The 23,870-nt window shown below is 35.9% G+C and overlaps 1 protein-coding gene and 1 pseudogene across 13 annotated transcripts in view; both read left to right on the plus strand.

Annotated features, from left to right (window-relative positions):
• Erc1 (ELKS/RAB6-interacting/CAST family member 1) overlaps window positions 1–23,870 on the plus strand; it is a 451,367-nt gene that overhangs the window by 345,888 nt on the left and 81,609 nt on the right. For all 13 annotated transcript variants that reach the window (XM_013520186.1, XM_013520192.1, XM_005395949.2 and 10 more), the window contains one exon: window positions 17,710–17,854. In XM_013520186.1, the coding sequence (XP_013375640.1) occupies window positions 17,710–17,854 (145 nt within the window). The remainder of the gene's footprint in view (window positions 1–17,709; window positions 17,855–23,870) is intronic.
• On the plus strand, window positions 19,450–21,361 carry LOC102022354 (annotated as a pseudogene).

Genomic DNA, 23,870 nt, shown 5'->3' on the forward strand with positions numbered 1-23,870 from the left:
GTTTTGTGATGAGAATGCTATTGGTATTTTGATTGGAAATACAGTAGATGCACAGTATGTATCAGTTCTGCTAATATGTCCATTTTCACAATATTGGTTCTGCATGTTTTGCTGTTAAATTTTGAGTTTTTTATATTCTAGATTCTGCTCCCTTGTTAGATATATGGTTTGCAAATATCTTCTGTAGCTCTTCATCCTCTCAAAAACCTTACTACTGGGGGCTGGGGATTTAGCTTAGCGGCAAAGCGCCTGCCTGGCAAGCACAAGGTCGTGAGTTCGGTTCCCGGTACCGGAGAAAAGCAAAAAAAAAAACAAAAACAAAAAAAAACCTTACTACTAACTGTGACTTCAGTTTTAAGTGTTCTTTGAATATTTTGGATAACAGTCCTTTATTGTATATATTTTTTACAAATTTTTTTCTCCCAGTTTGTGGCTTATTCTCTCATTCTTTTGATATTTTAAAAATCTATCACACATTATTTATAAAATAATTATAGGTTCTTCTTCAGGAAAAATTTCTAGACCAGAAAGACTTACGTACTTGAATTAAACAATATAAAATTCTGTTTTAGTGAAGGGACATTATTAATGAAACATAAAGGAAGGAACTCCCAGGTAGATATGATTAACCAGTTAGAGAGGGCTTATTTTCTGGTTTGATTTTATAAGTGCTATTCACAAGTAACCTTTTAGACCAAAACAGTTCCTTTTCTTTTTTCCTTGTGATTTAATGATTGATAAATAGCTACAGTGATGACTGATACATTGTGTCAACTTGAGAAGTTTAGAAGTTTAACTCAGCAGGGGGCCAGGGTCCTTACTTTGTAAACATTCTGAGCTTGTGGAAGAGATGGCATGGAAGAGATGGCATGGAAGAGATGGCATGGGTGGATGGTGGGCACACAGTATAAGGGAGGAAAAGAGGCTTGCTTTCCTCCTTGTGCTGTTGCTACTTTTGCTGTCTTCTGCCGCCCTGAAGTGTTGCCCCTGTGCCATGACACCCTGCCTTGGAGCCAGCTGATTATGGACTGAAACCTCCATAAACTGTGAGCTAAATAAATCTTTCCTTCCTTAATTTTGGATGTCAGTATTTTGTCTAACTAAGATAGCCACTTAATACAGTATATATTTCAAGGGCCCAGTGGTCCTCCAGAAATTCTCTGTCCTCCCTACGTTTCAGAAAGCTACATCTCATTGCCTTGCAAGACTCTTAGGGCTCACCAGGCTGCATTATGCCACACTCTTTGAGTTACATAGAACATAATGTAAGTTGTTCAGTAAGACTTTTATTCAGTGTGTTTGAGTTTAGGGAAGAACTAAATTAAGCCACAGTACCTTGGTCAAATTTTTGAGATATAATTGTGCTACACTGGGAGAGACAAAGCAATATTTCCAGAAATTCAAAGGACAATTATTTGGAAAGATGAATAAATTTACGTATCCTGAAGGGATAGAACTAAGGTTACAAAGAGACAGCTTTGAGGATCAGTTTTAGGAAGTCATTTTCTGAGTGTTAAAGATTATCCAAGCCAGCATAGGTTGCTTTGGGACAGCTAGAGTTCTGTCCCTTTAAAGGTATTCTAAGGATAGGTTGGGAAGTCCACCAGGCAGGAATGGAATAGAACAAAATCCAGCAATGCTTTTCATCTGTAAGACCTCATGTTATGCTAAGAGTATGTGGTTCCAGTTTTTTCTAGTAAGATCCTAAAAAGCTTATTTTAGATCTCTTTCCACTTTTTTCACTGCTTTTTATTTCTTCCTTTTTAATGTGGCTTCAGCTATAAGCACTGAAACTGCTTTCCAAGACAACTAGTAACTTTCTAAAAGCTGAATCCCATGGAAATTTTGCATTCTTTGTCTTGACCATCTCTTCTTTCTTGAAACTTACTTTCTTTGACTTCCAAAAAACCACTCTCTCCTTTTTTTCTATTGCTAAGACTTCTCTGCTGTTCTTTACAGTCTTATCCACCAGTGTTGTGCTCCCTCCCTTTATCTTGCTAATCTCCTCCTGCACTCCACAGTTATTGTCTATGTTGTGATTTCAGTTATGTCTGTTTCAGTTATTCTCTATTACCATGTTCATCTTTAATTCAGTCCAGTGCCAGACATAAAACTGTTCACGAGGTTATCTCCCCTCTCAAAAAGGGTTGTAGTAAGAATTTAATAACTTAGAGGCTGGGGATTTAGCTCAGCTGCACAGTGCCTGCCTGGCAAGCGCAAGGTTGTGAGTTTGATTCCCAGTACCGGAAAAAAACAAAAAACAAAACAAAAAAATGTTAAACTATTCTTTACTCTTAGGCTGTAGTTAAACAGGCGGTGGGTCAGCTCTGACTGCAGACAGTAGTTTTCCAAAGCCAGCCTTAAAATATACCTTCCTGTTAAAGTTCTATAGCTACACCATAAAAAACTCTTCTATGTTTTACAGCAGTGCTGTTAAGACAGGTGTTCCCCAAATATAAAGTATCTAGTATTTGAACATTCAAATCTTTTTTCGTGGGGCACTTGTTACTGTCTCTTGCTGCATTTCCATGGGAGGAAAGGGAATTTTTGAAGAAATGCTGACCTGAGGGTAATTATGTTTGTGCTAGAGGTACAATGTAAGCTATGGTGCAGACTGGAAATACCAAGAGAAAACTCTGGTCTTTGGTATGCATGCACTGATCAGCTAAGCTAACTGGCCACAAACAAATGGAAAGCTGAATTAGCCCAATGAGGAAGACACTAGAGGAATATAGTTGAGTAACTGATCAGCTCAGGTGGGTATGATTAAGTTCATATCACCAGTAAGCTTTCAAAAATGGGAAAAACATGATGTGGCCATTACATAAGATTGACAGAGGCATTCTAAGTAAGATGAAATACTTTGTTAAGAGGAAAAAGAGATTCTAGAAGCCCTATATACAGTAGTACCAGTAGTATCAATTTCTGTTTAAAATCATTATTGCTCTTGTTTAAAAAAAAACAAGCAAAAAATTTAAATGCTGTAAAAAATCTTTAGCTTACATTCATAAAATTTTGAAATTGTATTTCTTTTGAGGTCCTGGGGATTGAACTCCAGGCCTTATGAATGTTAGGCAAGCACTCTACCATTGAGCTACATCTGTAGCTCCTGAAAAATATTTTGTCATTTTCCTGTATCTTTGAGAAGTAAATGGGTGCTTTATTATTTTTGAGCATTTTTCTTTACTTTAAAAAACACATTTATCAAAAATCCTACATTTCTCATCTTTTTATGCCTAACCATGTATCCCTTATCCCCTGGGTTGCCATGCTGGCTGTACAATGCATACCTATTTTTTAGAAGTATTTCTATTGATGAATTACTAATTTAATTTTACGAGTTTTATAATATTAAACAGTATATACTTAACAGGAAAAATATCAATAAAGTGAAGTACTAAATTTTTAATAGTCTTGAGTATTTATAATAAACATCAGAATTTTCAACATCAGGTGTTTTGTTTACAGTCTAGAAAGTAAAATTCCTATTTTAACAAAAATAAATATTTTATTAATTTTTTTTTACTAACAGAAACAAATTCCTATATGAACTACAGTGAAAATACAAATAAAACTCTACAACAAAAATAATATTTGCTTCAATTATTACACGTAGAACAGTCTTCACACATGAAAACAGCACATTCTGTACACATGTATCACTTATAGCACATGTGTTTGCTTTCTTTTCTTTTTTGGTAGAACATTTTTGACATCTTGCTGGTCTTGTTGTTTTGTCAGAAGGTTCTTATTATAGTATACAATGTATACTTAACAGGAATATAAAATATCAATAAAATAAAACTTTAATTTTTAATATGTATTGAGTGTGTAGAATAAACATTTTCACTATCAACTGTTTAGAAAACCTAAATGAAAATATCAGAAATAAATTCCTATATGAACTACAATGAAAATATAAAAATCTACCACAGAAATAATCTTTGCTTCAATTGTCATACCCAAGGCAGTCTTCACATATGAAATCTGAACATTCTGTACACGGGTATCACTTGGTAGCATGTTTGTCTTGTTTTCCTGTCTTTTTTTGTAGGGCACAGTTAACATCTTTTGGTTTTCCTATTGTGGGAGTAGGTCTTTGCGATGTTGCACCTGCCTCTTTACCTGTCAGATCACCAGTTTGCTGCAGAATTTTTTTTGCATAGCTACTTGGGCAAAACATTTTGTTCTTCCTCCATTATAAGTGATCTTCTATAAGTTCCAGTCCCAATTGTCTAAGAAAATATCTCCATGCTATTTTAGACTTGTTATTTTTTTGTAAACTGTGAAAGTATTTATGCCACACATGTTTAGAATAGAGTAAAATACAACCATTGGCCAACGTTTTGTGTTTCAAGTGACATCATAGTTACTGTATAATTTATCAACATCTACTCCACCTTTGGTTTTGTTGCAGTTACCATCTCTGGCTTCAGTTCTGTCCAAGTTTCTGTGTCAGTCTTGCCATGGTCATGGTGCAATATTGACATCAGTAGTCCCATTTTGTTTTTCTTTGCCTTATATGAGGCCAATGTTATGTGTGTCTAGAATCCAAAGATTATAATATACAATTCTCTGTCTTGAACTTGCAACACTCATTGGGAATTTCTCCTTTGTTCTCTTGAACAGTTCCTTTGCTCGTCAAGTTGTACTCTGTTAGCAAATGTAACATCAATGGGTAGCTGGTAAACCAGTTGTCCAGTGCCACATTCTGTAGGAGCATAAGTCTGTTGAAAACGTTGTTTGATTTATTATTGCATGAATAAGGACCTGGTGACTGAGTTCCAGGATAAATTTCTAAATTGAAAGTATAGTATGTATGTCCTACCAAAAACAACAGGAAAGCAAACACATGTGCTATCAGTGCAAGTGATACATGTGTACGGAACATGCTGTTTTCATGTGTGAAAACTGTTTTATGTGTGATAATTGAAGCAAAGATTATTTTTGTTGTAGTTTTATTTGTATTTTCATTGTAGTTCATGTAGGAATTTGTTTCTGTTGTTATTTTTTAGACTTTGCAAACAAAAAACACTTGATGTTGAAAGTTCTGATGTTTATTATAAATACTCAAGAATATTAAAAATTCATAACTTCATTTTACTGATATTTTTCCTGTTAAATACACATTGTTTAATACAATAAAACTCATCAAATTAAAATTAGTAATTTACCATTAGAAATACTTCTAAAAAATAAGGATGGGCATTGTACACCCGACATGTTGCGCCTTTTAACAAAAATTAATGTGGCAAATGCACAACAGGATTTCCTGTGTCCCCCAGGTGCAGCTACTGTTAACCACACGCAGCTTCTGTTATGGTAAATGACAATATTACGCTGCAAATTATGGTAATGGGGTGTGTTGCCTAGTGACATGTCATACACTACGGACCATTATATGGGTATTGTTGACACTTTTGCACACATGCACACACCTGGCCATTCATCATACCAAGTACGTTAACATAAAGATTGCTTCCTGTACCCCACACACACAGCTACTGAGACACACAGCTGGCTACGGTTATGATAAAATTTTCATTAGAAAAGTATGGTATGGGATTGAGAAACAATCACAAGGGGGGGTGTTACTTACGAAAAAAGAGAGATAGCTACAGTGAGCATTATTTCTAAGTTATGTCTGGCATTTAACATGCTGCCAGAACTGATGCTAGAACTGCAAAGAAGACTCATCCCAGTAGTGACAACTCATCTGCCTAATGCAAGTATAGTCACTGGCCCATCCCATGGAATTTCCCCATGATAACCAGGTTATTCATAACCTGTGTAAGAGAGAAACTTTTTTATAATTTTTGCCAGCAAATTAACAGTTACTATCAAATCATTATAGAAGGTAAATTACAGGGTTTGTTTTTGATGACCTCCAAGATCTGAGCAGCTCTTGTGTCTTCAGTCAGCTCTTAGCACATCTTAACAGTCATTCACATCTATCCTTACAGCTTTCCACGTTGAAACAGTCCCCACTTTTTTTCCAGGCACTTTACTACAAATCCAAAGATTAGATATATTATATAATGTTGGCTTTCTTAAGAGATCAAAACACAGTTAGCTCTTGATTGGGCTAGGAAATGGAAAAGAATGCAGTGACACCCTAGCAGTCTTCTAGCAAATGTCATAGCAAACAGACCCAGAATGCAACTAGAGAACTGAAGAAAAGGCAGGCAAACCCCTAGGTAGCATAGCATGAACAGCAGCTGGTCTTGACATGTTATCCACTGAGACTGGGAAAGGTTAGGTAAACAGTGGGACAAAGTGTAGGAATTAATTGCTGAAAGCATTTGGTAATTCTTAAAGTAATCATTGAAGTAAATGGAGGCATTCTAGAGTTTGAGTTCAGAGAAATAATATAGGAAGACTTCATATTTGAAAGAGGATAAGACAAAGAAAAGCCATGACAAATGTAGCCCGAAGTGTACATATATAACAGCTGTACCTTATTTTGAATGAACTACATCTGCATATGGCAAGATTTTATTCTGAGAATTTTGGTTTATGTTATGCTACCAAACTTGAGGCAGAAAGGACATATGTATAGTAAAGACAACATGAAAGAAAAGGCCAGTATAAATTTTATTTAAACCATCCCCCAGATACTACTGCAAAGCTACCACTTAGCTTCATCTCTTAGATGCATATTAAGTTTAGTTCAACCCCCTCTCCCAAACCCTGCCCCCAGATCGCTAACACACATCTGTGGATTTAAGACATAATGTACTGGGGATTTGGAATGGATTTGAGTAAATCCCCAACAGAAACTGCCTTAGTTTTCTAGTATTTTATGTTTTATGTACATGTACTAACTCCCCATGATGAATGTATTATGTACTACAAACGTACTAATAAAAATAAATATAAATTTTTCTTAAATGTTTAAAGGTAAAAAGTTAGAAGGCAGAGATCCTAAGTTTGTCTGTCTTATGATAGTTCTTGTCACAAAGATAAGAAGAAATTTGCCCTTGTAGATATTGCAGGATATTGTAAACCATATATAGAGAGTCTGGAATAGTGGCAGATGTAAAATCTTCTCTGCATAATATATCTGGAATCCAGTAACAGTCATTAGAAGTGCCTGCAGTATCATCAGGATTTAAGAGTAACTTTGTCCATTTTCACTATATATATGGAATTTTTTCAGACTATATATATATGGAATTGAAAGTTTTTGTGTACTTTATTTGGAGGAATAAATTCAAATGCTAAAAATTCATTCTTGGTAAGGATGTGGGAAATCAAGGATTCCAAAGAAGCTGCCATTGTGCAGTACTTATCCATTAGACCTTTCCGCATCCACTTAGTCTACCTGATACTGGCTTTTCCCTCTGTCTCCTGGGGCCAGCAATGATTAAATAAGATTTTTAGACCCAGGCATTGTGTCACATACCTGTAATCCCCTCTGAACTAGAGGACCCCAAGTTTGAGGCCAACCACGTTATGAAGTGAGGCCCCATCTCATAAAACAAAAATTTTAAAATTTGTTTTAGATACCTGTTTTCTCTTTTCCTTCTTTTTTAAAGAATAAGTTTGAAAAAAGAAGAGTTGGGGGAAGTATATGTAGGGTTTTATTGTCAAGGCCACTTAAATTTGGAAGTATAATAAAAATACATTGTGCTTGAAGGCATGTGATGCTAAGTGAAATAAGCCAAGCACAAAAAGACAGATAGTGAAACTCATAGTCAGAAAGTAGAGTGGAAATTACTAGGGCCTGGGAACAGCAAAAGAGAGGGAGTTAGTATGTAGCCTTTGGAGTGTAACACTAATTTTGTCATCAAGGCACATAAAAGTGGGTCTGAGAATATTCTTTAAAATATTTCTATTGATGAATTATTAATTTTAATTTTATGAGTTTTATTAAACAATGAGTACTTAACAGGAAAAAAAATCACAAAAATAAAGTATTGAGTTTTTAATATTTATGGAGTGTTCATAAAAAAATCAAAATTTTCATCAACATCAATTTTCAGCAAAATCAACTAGTTTTTGATGTACAAAGTCTAAAAAAGAACATCAGAAATAAATTCCCATATGAACTACAATGAAAATACCAAGAGTACTCTACAAAGAAAATAATCTTTATTTCAATTATCACACCTAAAGAGGTCTGCACACGTGACAACAGCATGTTCCACACACATGTATTGCTTACACTGGCAGCACAGGTCTTTTGTTTTCTGGCCTTTTTGTAGAACATACTTGATATCTCAGTGGCCAGCTGTGTTGTCAGGAGGTTCTTATTATGTAGAGTATAGTTAACAGAAAGATAAAATATCAAAAAAATAAATTTTAAAATTCTTAATATGTATTGTAGATTTAGAATATAACTCAATATTTTCACACCAGCTGTGTATTTCCTTACAAAACTTAAAAAGATAACATGAGAAATAAATTCTTATGTGAACTGTAATGAAAATACCAGTAGAACTGTATCACAAAAATGAGCTTTGCTGCAACTGCCACGCCGAAGGCAGTCTTCACACATGACAACTGCATGTTCTATGTACACTTCTCACTTAACTCTCACAGCATGTATGCTTTGCTTACCTTTCATATGTGGCAGTATTCTCACTCTGTCAGGAGCTTCCTACTATATTGTACAGCATGCACTTAGCAGGGAAATAAGATGTCAGTAAAATATAAGATCAAATATTTAATGAGTGCTTAGACTAGACATCAGCATTTTCACATGAGCTGTTTACTTGCTTACAAAACCTAGAAGATAACATCAAAAATAAAATGAACTAGAGTGCAAACACACAAAAAATCAACTACAGAAATAAGCTTTGCATCAACTGTCACACCTAAAGCAGTCTTCACACATGACAACTGCATGTTCCATACACAAGTATCCCTTACACTGATAGCATGTATGTTTTGTTTTCCCGTAGGGCCCAGTTGACATCTTTTTTGTTTTCCTGTTGTCATAATAGATCTTTGTCATGCTGTGCTTGCCTGTTCACCTGTCAGCTCACCAGGGTGCTCCACAATTTTTTTGCATAGTTCTCTAGGTAGAAATATTTTGTTTTTCCTGTATTATAAATGGTCTCTTATGAGCTGTAGTCCTAATCCTCTAACAAAATTTCTCCATGATATTTTGCACTTGTTATTTTCTTTGTAGACTACCAATTTTGCCACACATATTTAGGCTCAGGTGAAACACAGCCATTGGCCAATGCTGTTGTGTTTCAAGTGACATCACAGTTGCTGCATCAACAACATCTACTGCACATTTAGTTTTGTTGTTGAAAGTCCATCCCAGGCTTTTGTTTTATCCAGGTTTCCCTATCAATATTTCTACCATGGTGAAATGTCGACATCAGCAGTACCAGTCTGCTTTACTTTGCCATATACAAGGCCAATGTTATCTGTCTGAAATTCAAAGATTGTATTATACAATTCTCTGTTTTGAAGTGGCAGCATTTCATTTGGAATTTCTTCTTTGTTCCTGTGTGTGATTCCTGTGCTGGTCAATTTGTGTCCTGTTAGCAAATGTAACATCAGTTGGAAACCAGTAAAGCAGTTGCTGAATGTCCATTCTGATTACTTTGGGAAATGGAAGCAACAAGTCTGTTCACAACATCATTCGGTTTATTACTATATGACTAAGTACCTGATGGCTGAGTTCCAGGATAAATGTGAAAATTAAAACATAAGAAGTCTTTGCATCTACAACAGCATAAATTTTTATGCCACATTTTGACCAGTGCTTTTCCATAAGTCTTTTTTTTTTTTTTTTTTTTTGTGGTACCAGGGATCGAACTCAGAACCTTGCACTTGCCAAGCAGGTGCTTATGCCACTGAGCAATATCCCCAGCCCTTCCATAAGTCTTTTACATTCCTGTGATCACCATGAGAAATCTGTGCTGAGTACAGCAGACCTATGAATGCTTTCAGTCCAGATAGTAAAGTGTCATAAATATGGCTATTAGTGCATACAGATTTTACTTGCATTTCAACCTTTGTGTACCTCACAGCATCTTGAGGCACTTTGTTACAATTTCCAACATTGAATGACAGTGCTGGCATTCTGTCCAATAGGTTTTACCCTTGCCAAGACCTTCACCATATTTTCAGACCTAGTTCTAATGTTGGATGGTTCCATTTGGTTGGGAGGCCATTTTACAACATTTTGACTAGTCAGTGATGTACTCACGTTGCTGTTTCTTTGTCCTCTGAATGAAGGAGGTCTGCATCCCCTATGTCTCTATCAATCAATTCTTGCTCCATTTCACTGTCACAGGAACTTTGACCCACATGACCAATGTCAAAGTCATCATCATCATCATCATCATCATCCAGCCACACCACTGTTCTGTTATGAAAGCATGCCTTTTACCATAATGGATCATCTTCATCATCTGTGCATAAGTAGTCTGATGATTCATTTTGACCTTCTCCAAAACTTGCAAATCTGGTTTTTCATGTGCCATTGTACTGAAATTCAAAAGAAAACTTTTTTTGCTTTTTACAAATCCTGAAGCGGTGTGGGTGTACTGTATCTTCTGTGATGCTCAGATAAACATATGCAAAAAACTTTCACAAAGCATAAGGGTGGGTCCTTATCCCTTTTTGCCTCTTTGCACACATGCACCCTCCTTGCTGTTCATCATACTAGGTGGGTAGACATATAGATTGCTTCCTTTAAAGGCCTCAGGCAGAGGTACTGGGATGCATAGCTAGGTACTATAACACAAAAATGCAAATTTACAATAGTAAGGGATTGGTCTGCTGGACCCAGGCATATGCCTCAAGGAATATATAGAATTTTTGTTGTGGAAATGGAAAAGCTCTGGAGGTACAGATAGTGGTAAATGGTGCAACGGTGTGAGTATACTTGATGCCACAAAATCATACATTTGAAAAAAATAAATAGGTAAACAAATACATAAGGTTAAAATGGTAAATTTTACATTACATATATTTTACCACAATAAAAATACTTTTTTGTTTTGTTCAGAGCATGTTTGTATTACAGAATAGTGATAGGGAATTGGTACAGGTATGTAAAAAACCTTGCTCATTTTCAGTATACACACACAGACACAAACACACATATCATAGTTGTAGTTATGTGTGCTATGTTATAGTATTCATTTAGAAAATCTTTATAGCCAGGCATAATGGTGCATGCATGTAATCCTAGCACTTGCAAGGCTGAGGTGGCAGAATCACAAGTTTAAGGCCAGCCTGGGGTACATAGTGAATTTAAGGCTAACCTAGACTATCCAACAAGACCCTGTCAAAAAAGAGGAGGAGAAAGAGGGAAGAAGAAGAGGAAAATGAACGGAAAGGGAAAGGGAAGAGCTGGAGGTGTAGCTTACTAGTTGAGTGCTTGCTTAACATGTATAAGACCCTGTATTGAATTTCCAAAATTACATACATACAGACCCATGAAGAAGAGGTAAATTTTGTTTTATTATTATTTTATCACAATTAAAAACTTTTAAAATTAAAACTAAAAGTTAATCAAATAAATTGAAAGGCAAGTTCCTAGAAACATTCAAATATTATATAATGATAAACCATAGCATACTTATACTTGGGGAAGCAACCTTGCACATGTAGAAGAATTGAAGGTCATTTACGGAGCACCTTCCTGATGTTATAATCCAAACTAGTGCTGAATAGAAGGAAGTCAGCAACCAGAGGAAAAGTTAGATCTTGAAGAAGAAGCAGCAAGCATCTCAGGTAGAGAGTATAACAGAAACCTAAGTGAAAACAAATAGAAACCCTATGCCAAACATGGAAGACAGAAAGAAATAGGCTGGAAAAGTATAGGTGATCGTGAGTGTTGGACCAAAGCATCTATATGGTAAGCAATCAGATTAAAATGACCACAGAAAATTATGACATTGTAGAGTAATGGGAAAATCAGGGAAGAGTTTTTAAGACGAATACAGGCCCAAGTTAAAAGGGTCTTAGTGACTACGGTTGTGACTGTGCCAATACAATAACAATGAGTACACTAAATACTACTAGAAAGGAAGACCAGCAAGATTTTAATATTGACCACGAAGAGCAAAGAATAAATCAAATTCCTTAAATGTTGTCAGGCTATGGACCAAGCAGTGGCTGAGTTACCATGGAATGGGAAATTTGTGGTGATGGAAGGAAAAAATGATTTAGAGTTGACATTTTATACTAAAGACACTTCCGGGTATCTAAATGACAGTGACTGAGAGAAAACATGCTAAGATGTTCAGGGATCAGTGTTTGGAAAATGTTGCACTTCAGTATTCCCACAGGTACTCACCCATAGAGTATGGTTTTCACAGAGTTTAACGATGGTACTGGACCTACCATAGTTTGAAAGCTCCACAAGGGAAATAAAAGAAAATCATAATCAGAAGAATTTTTTCAGGAAATAAAACAGGAGTAGATATATCCTGATAACTTACTACATATTCTGGATAACTAATTAGCTAAATAATGAATTAAAAAGTAGTAGAATCAAAGGCTTATTTAATCCATCAACTAGAGAATCTAGAGTTCGGGTTTAATCTAAATTGGAGTATTAAACTATGGCTACATGTCCATGGCATTAAAGCTACCAAAGCCATGAATCCGCTCATTTTCATATGGCCTTTTTAGTGATCTTTCAGGATTATGGAACTTATGAAACATAATTTTATGATTATGGAATCATTCAATTTAAAATACCTACTTGAAAGAGGTAAACTTTGGTAATGCCCCTTAATTCATACTCCCTTTTCTGTTACGCATTTTGGTGAATGATGGACATTTAGGATCCACTCCTGGATTGTTAACCATCATCATTTCAACACTGATTACAATCTCTTATTTACTGATGATAGACAGCTAATACTGTGTTCTTAAGGATTTAGAAATTATCGAAAGAATTTTGAGCTTTATTTGCCTTTGATACTTGTCTCTAGTTTCTGAAATTTGCTTAAAAGAGAAAATTGGACAAAGGAGTAGTTTTACTACTTCCTGAAGCTCAAATACCAAAGCAGAGAACTTTCAGAGACATCTTGATTCTATTAGAGCTTGAGGTCAAAAGGCAGGTTCAACTGGTCTGGTTGTTTAAAGCACCAGGGATTGAGTGAAAAGACCACTCTAATGACTTAAAGTTGGAATTCTGCTACCTATTCATTATGTCAGTAATATGACATGTTCATCATGTAGTGAAAGAGGGGGTTACTAATCACTTTGAAAGGTTTTATGTCCCTTTCTTTCTCTTTTTCTTTCTTTCTTTTTCTTTCTTTCTTTTTTTCTTTCTTCTTTCTTTCTTTCTTTCTTTCTTCTTTTCTTTCTTTCTTTCTTCCTGCCTTCCTTCCTTTCTTCCTTCCTTTCTTTCTTCCTTTCTTCCTTTCTCTTTCTTTCCTGAGCAAAAGATACAAACAGGACAAGGAGAATTTGGCAGGAAGAGCATTGAAGTTTTTATTTTGCTCTGGACTTATGGCATACATGTATTACCTTTCACATTTTATGTGCTCATGTTACTCCCTTAGGGCTCATGGAAATGAAGCCAGAATGTACATTGGCAGGTCTCCCCTTTCTGTGGAATCTATGTGAGGCTGCTCTCAGTTAATGATTAACCTCTATTAAGGTTCAGTTTCTTTAAAGTATCCATATCAGAATAGGTGACTTCTAGATCTCAAGCCATTGACTCTCATTAAAAACAAATTACCTCTGGTAATTTCTGTTTTGTTCTTTATAGTTTCCTGTGACTTTCAGTTTTTCTCGATTGAACGTGTATTACCCTTATCAGAAAATATCATTTTACAAAGAAGTAATGGCGTGGAGTGGGCAGCTACTAAAATAAATTCTTTGCACAATTTGCTTTTTTTTTTATTATTCTTTTGCATTCCGTTCCTTGTGAAAAACCAAGTGTTCTTAACGGGTTTGAGTTTAGACACTTTTAAGTGTACTGTATAAAGTACAGCCATGTAAGTTTAACTATATCATGTGGTCCTTTCTATCAGATATATTAAGGGGAAACAATAATTTTTCTTATTCCCCCAAAGTTATCAAAGTTATCACTATTACATTTACTAACTTTCACGTCCTTGTCTGTCTTTCAAAATGTTTTCAGGAGGTTTTTCTCTTCCATAGTACTACCAAACAAAGCCTATTTTATCTGCACTATATGCCAATCACTGTAAAAACAAGTTTTGCAAAAGAGAAAGAGTTCATTCAAGAGGCAGCCAAACATGAGGAAGCCCCAAGTCTCAAATCAACTTCCCTAAGGGTAGGGGTTGTGGGTGTTTATTGCAGAAAGAAGCTGGGTGATCAGAGCAACAGAGAAAGGTCATTGGAAGTAAGGAAAGGTGAAGTGGTCTGCACATGCATAATAAAACTTAATGGCTCTTCATAGGATGCATGTTCAGAAAATGGTGACATTAGCATTCTGTGAGGGTAGTTTTTAGCTATCTGATAAAAAAGTTGACCCATAAGGATCAGTGGTTTCCAATGCTTTGAGCTCTATCTACCTTCTTTAAAAAATAACTTAGACAACCATCATGACCCATACCCAGAGATATGATCGATAGCAAGGCTACTGGGAGTATTTTACTTTGCAATGTGACCTCAAAAATTGGCAATAAAAATAAGTGAATCTAGAGGTTTATTGAAGTTTTCTCTCAGTTCTAATGATACCTACTTAAAATTTACCAAAATTATAACCAAGAACACAGTACTATCTCCAGCCCTTTTCAAAAATAAAAGCTAATAAATGCACAGATGTTGCTATTATCCAGAATTTATGATTAAATATGTCATGTATAATAAATAAATTTTTATTCACTTTACTGTGAGTTGTCCTTTTTGGCACATATACATGCAGAAATGAATATCAAGAGTATAATTTTCAAATGGTAAGAACAAAACTATGAGTTTGGGAATTTTTAGAGCTAAGAACTGTGTTTTAGAGGATAGGAGCTATACTTAGGAGGCAGCATTTAAGTCCTTGCATATATATGTATACATAAATGGCATAATAAAGTCTCTATTTAAAGTACATTACAAAAGACTTCAAATTATATATCTTACTAAAAAGTCATTATGCCACATTGGCACATCCATTAAAATTTTGAAATTTTAAATCAAAATTGTCACGCATTGTAATTTGAGTTGACGTTTACTCCAGACATCAACTGTGTCGTACTAGCTGCCCAAACATACCATTTATGAAACAGTTTGGAATTTGGAATGATTTTTACTATTTTATACTATGATGCTTTCCTTAAGCACAAAATAGAATTCAAATCACATCACCCTTGTATTTTGCCTATTTTTCATTAAAAGTGCTAATGACTCAGTTTAACAAGTTAATTTTTGTTCATCTTCTACTATTTGCCTGCTAAGTTTGTGATTCTGACCATTGGTGCACAGAAATGCAGTCAACAAGAAATCACGCTCATTCTAGGTTGGTCAGTCTCTGAGGTTCCCTAAAGGGAACAGATGACTGCAATAAAGAGGAAACTGTGCATAGTTAGACCATCTTGAACTCCTTCACCTTTAAGCTCATTTCACCACTTAACATTTTTTTTTTCAAGTGATCAGTGGATATATTTAGAGTGTCGTTATCGCTTTGGTGTTGACTGAAGCCTCCCACTGTAGGCCATCTGCCATTCCTTAGAATTACCATGGAGTGTAGGGACAGTGGAAAGTGATACTGGGATCCCAAAGAATCTTTTTTTCTCTTCCAACTGCAATAAACAAATTATTTCCCAAATATAAAGTGATTACATCTTCCATTTGTTAGTACTGCTTGTTCAGAGTTCAGTACTCGTTTAGAATAAAGAATAGCCTATGGAATATTCAAATGATAGCTTTCCATTTTGTGGCTTAACTAAAACTCTTCAGTGTGACTGCTGTTGAAGCTCAGTTATCTTAACAAAAGACAGAAACAAAGTTAAATGTGGGCAGCATTCTCAGATTAAGCATTTCCTCAGGCCAAACGCTCAAGCCACTTATTTAGTGTCTATAAATCAATTCTGCCTTATTACATAAAAGATGCATTACTGAAAGATGTATTTTAGACTATGAAACTTAAGTGTTCACCAACTTTATTTTGATTATTTTTTAAGTTTCATATGTCCACTTTCCTTCTAAATCTATCTCCTTTTCCTTCTGGACATGAACCACAGCGTAGTTAGCCAAACCACAAGGAATTTGTAAAGTTTAAAGTACTGTTTCAAAGTATACAGATCATTGCCAATAAAGTCACAACTGTAAACTTAAAGCATTAATGAGATAAAAAGAATTACCAGTGTTCAAGGTACCCCAGGAACGAATGGCTTTATTTCTAAATCCACTTTACTACAGTTTATAATTGTTTATATGCTCCACACTTGAAAATGTTTTCAACGTCAGTGTCTCAGTTTGCCTGGAAGCTGTACAGTACTTAACCAAAGGAATGAGTAAAATGGAGAAATTATATGGGTGACATGATTATTCTTACTGAACAGAAAAGTCACTAACTATGCTTACTTTTCAAGTTTAACCACAACTATACCTACTGTCCTTTTTTAAACTAAAAAGTAAAAACCATGTTTGGTATTATTAAGGTTGTAGCTCAGTGGAAGAAACCTTGCCTAGCATTTGAAGGCTGTGGGTTCAATCCTTAGCACCACAAAAGAAAAAAATAGTTTTTTTATATATATAAAATATACTTTTGTTTGCTGTAGTACAGGGGATCAAACTGAGGGGCTTTCTACCATTAAGCTACAACCTCAGCCCTTTACATACTTTATTTTGAAATAGAGTCTCATTAAGTTGTCCAGGCTGGCTTCAAATTTGCAATCCTCCTGACTCAGTCTCGCAAGTATCTGGATTACAGATGTGTGCCACTGTGCCCAACTTAAATGTATACATTTTTATTAGTGTATGTTTGTGTGACACACAGTTACACTTGTTTGGGGGGAATTGGTGTACACATACTTGCATATGTGCATATGCATAAATCATTCCTTGATCATTTTCCATTCCTCTGTCCCTAGTCTTTACCTTCCTTGCTCCCTTTTTCTTTTGATCCTCTTCTGAATTTCCAAGAAGTCTGCATCCATCTTCCCTACCATTTCTTCTTTATTTAACTCATTTATATTTTGGGGTTCTTTTATAGGGGAAGCCATACAATATTTAACTTTCTATGTCTGATTTGTTTCACTTAAACTTATGATCTCTAGATCTATCCTTTTTCTGGTAAATAATGTGATTTCATTCTTTTTTATGGCTGAGTAGTATTCCAGATATATTTGCAATTTTTATCTCTTCTTAGTGAATGTTAACTATAAGACAGTGTTGTACAGCAAATTTCTAGAATGTATTTACCCTGCATAATTGAGACATTGTGCTTATTGATTTCCCTCTACCCTAGTCCCTGGAAACTACTAATTTCCTCTTATTCCATGAGTTTGATTATTTTATTAGATACTTCATGGAGGTGAAATCATGAAATATTTGTCCTACTATGATGGACTTATTTTGTTTAACATCATGTAATAAGAATTCTTTATTAAAACAGCAACATAACATGGTAAAGACATTTATAATCCGAAAAATATAAATGGTGTTCCCTGCTGCACCATTTATATCAGGGGTAAATTTGAGAAAGCTGTGTAAATTCTCTGTCCTCAGTTTTGTCACACATAAAATGAGGATAATGGTAAAAGAAAAGAATTATTATGAGAAATAAATGAAAGTGTTGGTATTTTCTTTCTTTTGCAGGCAAGAAGCTCTCCTGGCTGCTATTAGTGAAAAAGATGCCAATATAGCTCTTTTGGAGCTTTCATCCTCTAAGAAAAAGACCCAAGAGGAGGTGGCTGCACTAAAGCGTGAGAAGGATCGCCTGGTACAGCAGCTTAAACAACAGGTACTAATAATGCAAGGGCTGGGGTGGCATGGGACCAGCCTTCACACAGTTTTCTATACATGTCTTCCAGAGTATATTTTAGGATCTCATGCTTTATAGTAAACATATGATAATAGTATCCAGTTAATTTTCATAATTTAAGGACTAGATACTTTAACTTAAAACAACATTGAAAGGAGGAAAAGTTTATTTTGGCTCACAGTTTGTAGAAGTTTCAGCCATAATCAGCTGGCTCCAAGGCAGAGTGGCATGGCAGAGGAGAAATAGTTCATGGCAGGCAGAAGGCAGTAAAACCAGCAAGCAGCCCTCTTTATATTCTATCCAGGCTACACTCCCTGAGGATGGGTAGCACTCACCCCCAGGATAGGCCTTCCCATTGGCCACACCCAGAACTATACCAGACCAATCAGTGGGCTAATTTAGTGATCACACATCCTTAATCCCAACATCGCACACTCTAGATGCAGCCATCTCTGAAAAGCCCCATCTTTGACCACATGGGGCTTTGGGGGGACATCTAGACACTAGCCATAACAAGTAGCTAATCTAATTCCTGTATAAAGTTGACTTCAAATCAAAACTATCAGAAGAGACAAAGGAAGTCACCACATATTGGCAGAGACAATAATTCACCAAGAAGAGATACCAGTTGTAAATGTATCTGTACCAAATGTTGTCAAAGCTAGCTACACAGAACAAAACTACCTTGCATAAAAGGGCAGATAGCTACCAGTTCAATCAGAGTGGGAGATTTTAAAGCCCCATTCTCACAAATACACAGTTCAAAACTGGACATCTGGCCCACATCTATAATCCCAGCACTCAGGAGGCTGAGGGAGGAGGATCACCATGAGTTTGAGGCCAGCCTGGACTACATAGTGAGTTCAAGGCCAGCCTATACAACAAAGCAAGACTGCGGCAAAAATTTAGAAAAAAAAAATACACAGGCCAATCAACGAAACAGAATTAATTTTTAAAAATACCAGAGTTAAACTGCACCATAGAACAAATGAATTCTCAGCAGGTCATGAAACCTGCTCTAAAATAGATCATATTTTAAACTATAAAGCATGACTCAATAAATACAGAAGGATTTAAATTATCTCTTTCATCCTATGAGATCATAACACAATGAAATTAAAAATCAAGAGCAAAAGAAACCACAGAAATCACACAAACACATGGATATTGAATAATAATAAATTGAATATTGGATAATAATAATATGGATATTGTTCACTCTTGAACAATTAATGGGTCACATAAGAAATCAGGGAAGAAATTTTGAAATTTCTAAATTAAATAACAATGTTATTTAGCATCAGAATCTGTGGGACACAATGAAAGCAGTTATAAGATGGAAGTTTTAGCTTACAGCAGAAAAACAGATTGATCTCAAAAAAATAATGAAATAATACATTTGAAGGTCTTAGAAAAACAAGAGTAATCCAGTCCCAAAACTAGTAGAAAGAAAGAAACTTTAAAAGATCAGAGTAGAAGAAGTAGGGATATAGCTCAGCGGCATACCATCTGCCTGGTAAGCACAGGTCCTGAGTTTGATTCCTAGTACAAAAAAAAAAAAAAAAACAGAGTAGAAATCAATGAAATTGAGAATTTTTAAAAAGTAGTTACAGTGAAAGAGTTGTTTCTTTGAAAGGCTAAATGATATTGATCCTTGGCCAAACTAAACAGAAGACCTGCATCAATAGAATTAGAAATGAAAAAGGCAAAATTATGACAACACAGAAATCCAGAGGATTACTAGAAACTATTTTAAAACATATTCCAATAAATTAGAGAATTTGAAAGAAATGGATAAGGTCCTAGATGCATATGACACCAAATTTGAACCAAGAGTATATAAAACCCTGAATAGGGTGGACTATGGACTAAACAATGGAATTGTTGCCTTAATAAAAACTCCACTAAGAAATGCCCAGAATCCATTGCATTCACTGATGAATTTTACTGTAATTTAATAGCTAATTCTAATACTGCTCATACAGTTCCATGCAATTAAAGGAGAAGCAATGAGCATAGGAAATAATGCCAAGAATCAACCTACAGAATAAGGAAAATAAATTTGCCAGTGACTGTTCTGATAAAGGGCTAATATCTAAAATATATAAGAACTCAAAAAAAAAACTAACCTCCAAAAAAACAAATGACCCAATCCAAAAAAATGGGCAGATAGACTCAACAGACACTTCTCAAAAGAAGGACAACCTGCCCCACCTCGCCAGCCTGGGTGGAAGACCAGCACACGGACATACCAGGTGCCCCTCGGTGAGGGCAAGAGTACATTCAAAGTGGCAGGGCTGCCAGAGAACAAAATGTCACCAGTGGAATCACACCAGGAGCAGTCATCTCAGTCCAATCCATCCTCATCACCACACTCATGTAGTTCCTTTGAGATAACAGATGCGGATGCTGCCAGTTTCTCCACATTGGTTTTAATGAAGATAATAGATTTTCGGGAGACATATATTCCTTTCAACTCTGAGGATTCACAGCAGCTAGAAGAGGCATGTGGCTCTGGAAAAGATTGTAATAGGAGAGCTAGCTCCATTGATGGGGGTAGGTATGATCTTCACTTGGAGGAAAAGATGCAGTGTGCAATATACTGGATGAACTAGCATCAGAAGTAGAAGATGTACCTCACAAAGACAATAAATATGTTCTCTATGCAGAGAGCTTCAGCCAAATTTTAGAGAGCTTGCTGAATGAATGGAAAAAGAAACTAGAATCTCCCAACAGAGAAATTATTATATTACATAATTCAAATCTCATGGTGCATTACCAGCCCAGTTTCAGATTGTGATGAATGGGGCTCAACACCTACTGATGAAGGTCAGCCAAGAACAGTGAAGGGTTGAGAATATCTGCTGACATTCATTGTGGAGAACCTTTATAAATAGATCACTTAGTCTTTGTAGTCCATGTGATTGAACCAGCTTGTGATCTCCCTTTTCAAAGCATTGTACAATGTGTTAATGATTTTTGCAATGTTTCCTTCAACTTGCCACAGGCACATTTTAAGAACACACAAGAAAATTGCCAGATTGGAAGAACAGAATTTTGTCCAGTCAGCTGGCACAGTCCTTTACATTCTGCTAGTGTGAATGTAGATCTATAGCAAATCATCCTACACAGCATTAACTAACTACCTCAGGCACTTGACCAATGACAGTGATCCTGGATCTCCTTTATAGTAGTCTCACCTAGTGTTAGACTACTGTGGACACAGTAGCTTCTGAAATAAACCAAATATACATATTTCTTCTGTAGAAGAATCCTGATTTCAAAGGGGGTGTATCAATTGCTGTTATAGTTTATGTTCACTTACATATTTGATATCCTAAAAAATCAGATTCTTTGGGGGATATTGACAGTGAAAAGGATTCACTAAATATTGTTATGGATCATGGAGATGCACTAACACTGGAGGAAGAATTAAAGAAACTTTAACTCTGACTTCTTTAATATCTTTGGGAAGGAGGTAGTAGATAAGGAAGCTCTGGCTTTAGGTACAGAGATCTTCCAAAAATGGAAATTCCCACAGAAACAAGAAAGAAGATATTAAACTATTTCAAGACCAGAAAAAAATCACTGGTTATTGGTCAAGTAACCATACAGTTCAGAGAATCTGAATCCTACAGTAATACAGATGATACTAGAAAGGACACATACCTAGATGTTGGCATTGGGCAGATATTTGTTTGTTTGTTTTTTGGTGTTTTTTTTTTTCTGGTACCGGGAGTCGCACTCATGACCTCACGCTTGCCAGGTAGGCGCTTTGCCGCTGAGCTAAATCCCCAGCCCCAGGGCAGATATTTGTAAAGTACCGCTAGCACATCTACAAACCAGAAAGATTCTTTGCCTTTGGATCTCCTATTAGACTGTTCCTTACTGTTTGAGGACTAAAAAGAATTAATCCCAATTAAAAGCTTCCAGTGAGCATAGGTTTCTTCAGTACTTACCTTCCTTTTGTTCCTGTGGCCTATAGTGGAATTTGAGCAAATGCTGATTCCACATCTTAAAGGCAAGAAGCGGATGTCTTTATGAGAATGAATATGGACCTTAGAACAGCTTGCTACATTCACTGTAGATGGTCTCAAAGTCTTTCACTAGAGCTCTATACCCTGTCTTACAAGCTCAGAGAGTGTAGACGCTAAAGCAAAAGCAGAGTGAAATTCAGAGAGGTCCAGTGATGTTAACACAAGAAGAGACCTCTGCAGCAGTTAAATAAATTCTACCATCAATATGGGAATGCTGAATAGGGGCCACTGTATTGACTGTATACTATAGGAGAAACCCATTGAGTTGTAATGAGTATTTATTCGCTTTACAATGTCATCTATGCTACTGGCAATCTGAAAATAGAATGTTGCTGGTCCTCAAAGTGATCTACCATACCAAAAGTGTCTTTCTTGATCAGGTCTCACAGTGTTATGGTTTGTGTCTAGATGTCCCCACAAAACCTCATGCAGTTATGAGGCAGGCTTCTAGAGTTTTTGATTGATTCGTGGTCCAATGCTGGGATAATGAGTGTGAGTGCTACACCTACCCTGGGGTGGGTATCCTGCATACAATACAAGGAAGGGAAAGAGTCTTGCTCTTGTTTCTCCCTTTCTGCTCTTGCTGCTTTTGCTGTTTTCTGCTGCCATGAACTATTGTCCTCTACCATGTGCCACTCAGCCTTAGAGCAAGCCAAGTATAGACTGGAACCTCCACAGACTGTGAGCTAAATAAACCTTTCCTTCACTTTAGGAATTGGGTGTTTTGTCTCAGTAAGAGAAAACTAACCAAGACACACAGTAAAAATGACCTGTCTTTGGCTGCTTAATACCAACACTGAGGAATCCTTCCCCAGAAAACCCACCTGTTTCTTACTGCAGTTTTCTCCTCCTCCACTGCATCGTTTCCTACATGTTGCCTACCACTTACTCACCTTCCACATCTTTTGAAGATAATCTTCCCTTTTGGAAGTGAATGAAAAACCAAAAGAAGACCCAATCACTTGGTATATTTTTAGGTGGTAGTTCTGGGGATTGAACCCAGAGCCTTCAAAGTGAGTTACATTCCCAGCTATTTTTAAATTTTGAAGCAGGGTCTTGCTAAGTCACTAAGTAGCTCAGCCTTGACTTGAATGTGTAGTCTTTCTGCCTCAGCCTCCCATAGTGCTGGGATTATAGGCAGGTGCCACCATATCCAGCTAACTCTGTTAGTTTTTACTACTGGCTTCATGTAAACACTTGCCATTCTTCACTTTAAAAAAAAAAAGATACAAATGATCAATAAGTACATGAAAAAAAAATCCATCATCTATAGCCATTAGGGAAATGCAAACCAAAATAACTGACATTTCATTTTATCCCAGTCAGTTGTGGCTGTTACCAAGAAAACAAAATAAGTGCCAACAAGGATATTGGGAGAAAGGAACCTTCTGCATTGTTGAGGGGAATGTGACATAGTACAACCACTATGGAAATCAGTATGGAGATTCTTCAGAAATTAAAAGTGAAAATTTCATTTGACTCAACTATACCTCTCTTGGGTATATTTCCAAAAGAGTTAAAGACATCATAACTGTAGTGACACATGCATACCCATGTTTATAGCAGCACAACTCACATAAGTAAGCTCTGGAAATAGATTGGATACCCATCAACAATGGAACACTATTTAGCCAAAAAGAAGGATGAAATCACACCATTTGCTGGAAAATAGATGGAATTTGATATCATAATGTTCAGTGAAATAAATCAAGCACAGAAAACTAAATATTGCAGTTTCTCATATGTGAGAAACATAACCAAATAAAGAGTTAAACAAAGGAGAAATGATAGCAAACTTGTTGGAGACAGAAAATGAGATAAGGGATAGGGAAAGGGAAAAGTTCAGGGCAAAAGGATAGAAAATGATCAAGATTTGCTATATCCATAAACTAATCCCTCAAAACAAATATAACTAAGATGTATTGCAAACATAAGTGTTAAATAAAAAAGTTTATATT

The sequence above is a fragment of the Chinchilla lanigera genome, unplaced genomic scaffold (assembly GCF_000276665.1).
Source record: "Chinchilla lanigera isolate Chin_1 unplaced genomic scaffold, ChiLan1.0 scaffold00053, whole genome shotgun sequence".
Taxonomy (NCBI): Eukaryota; Metazoa; Chordata; class Mammalia; order Rodentia; family Chinchillidae; genus Chinchilla; species Chinchilla lanigera.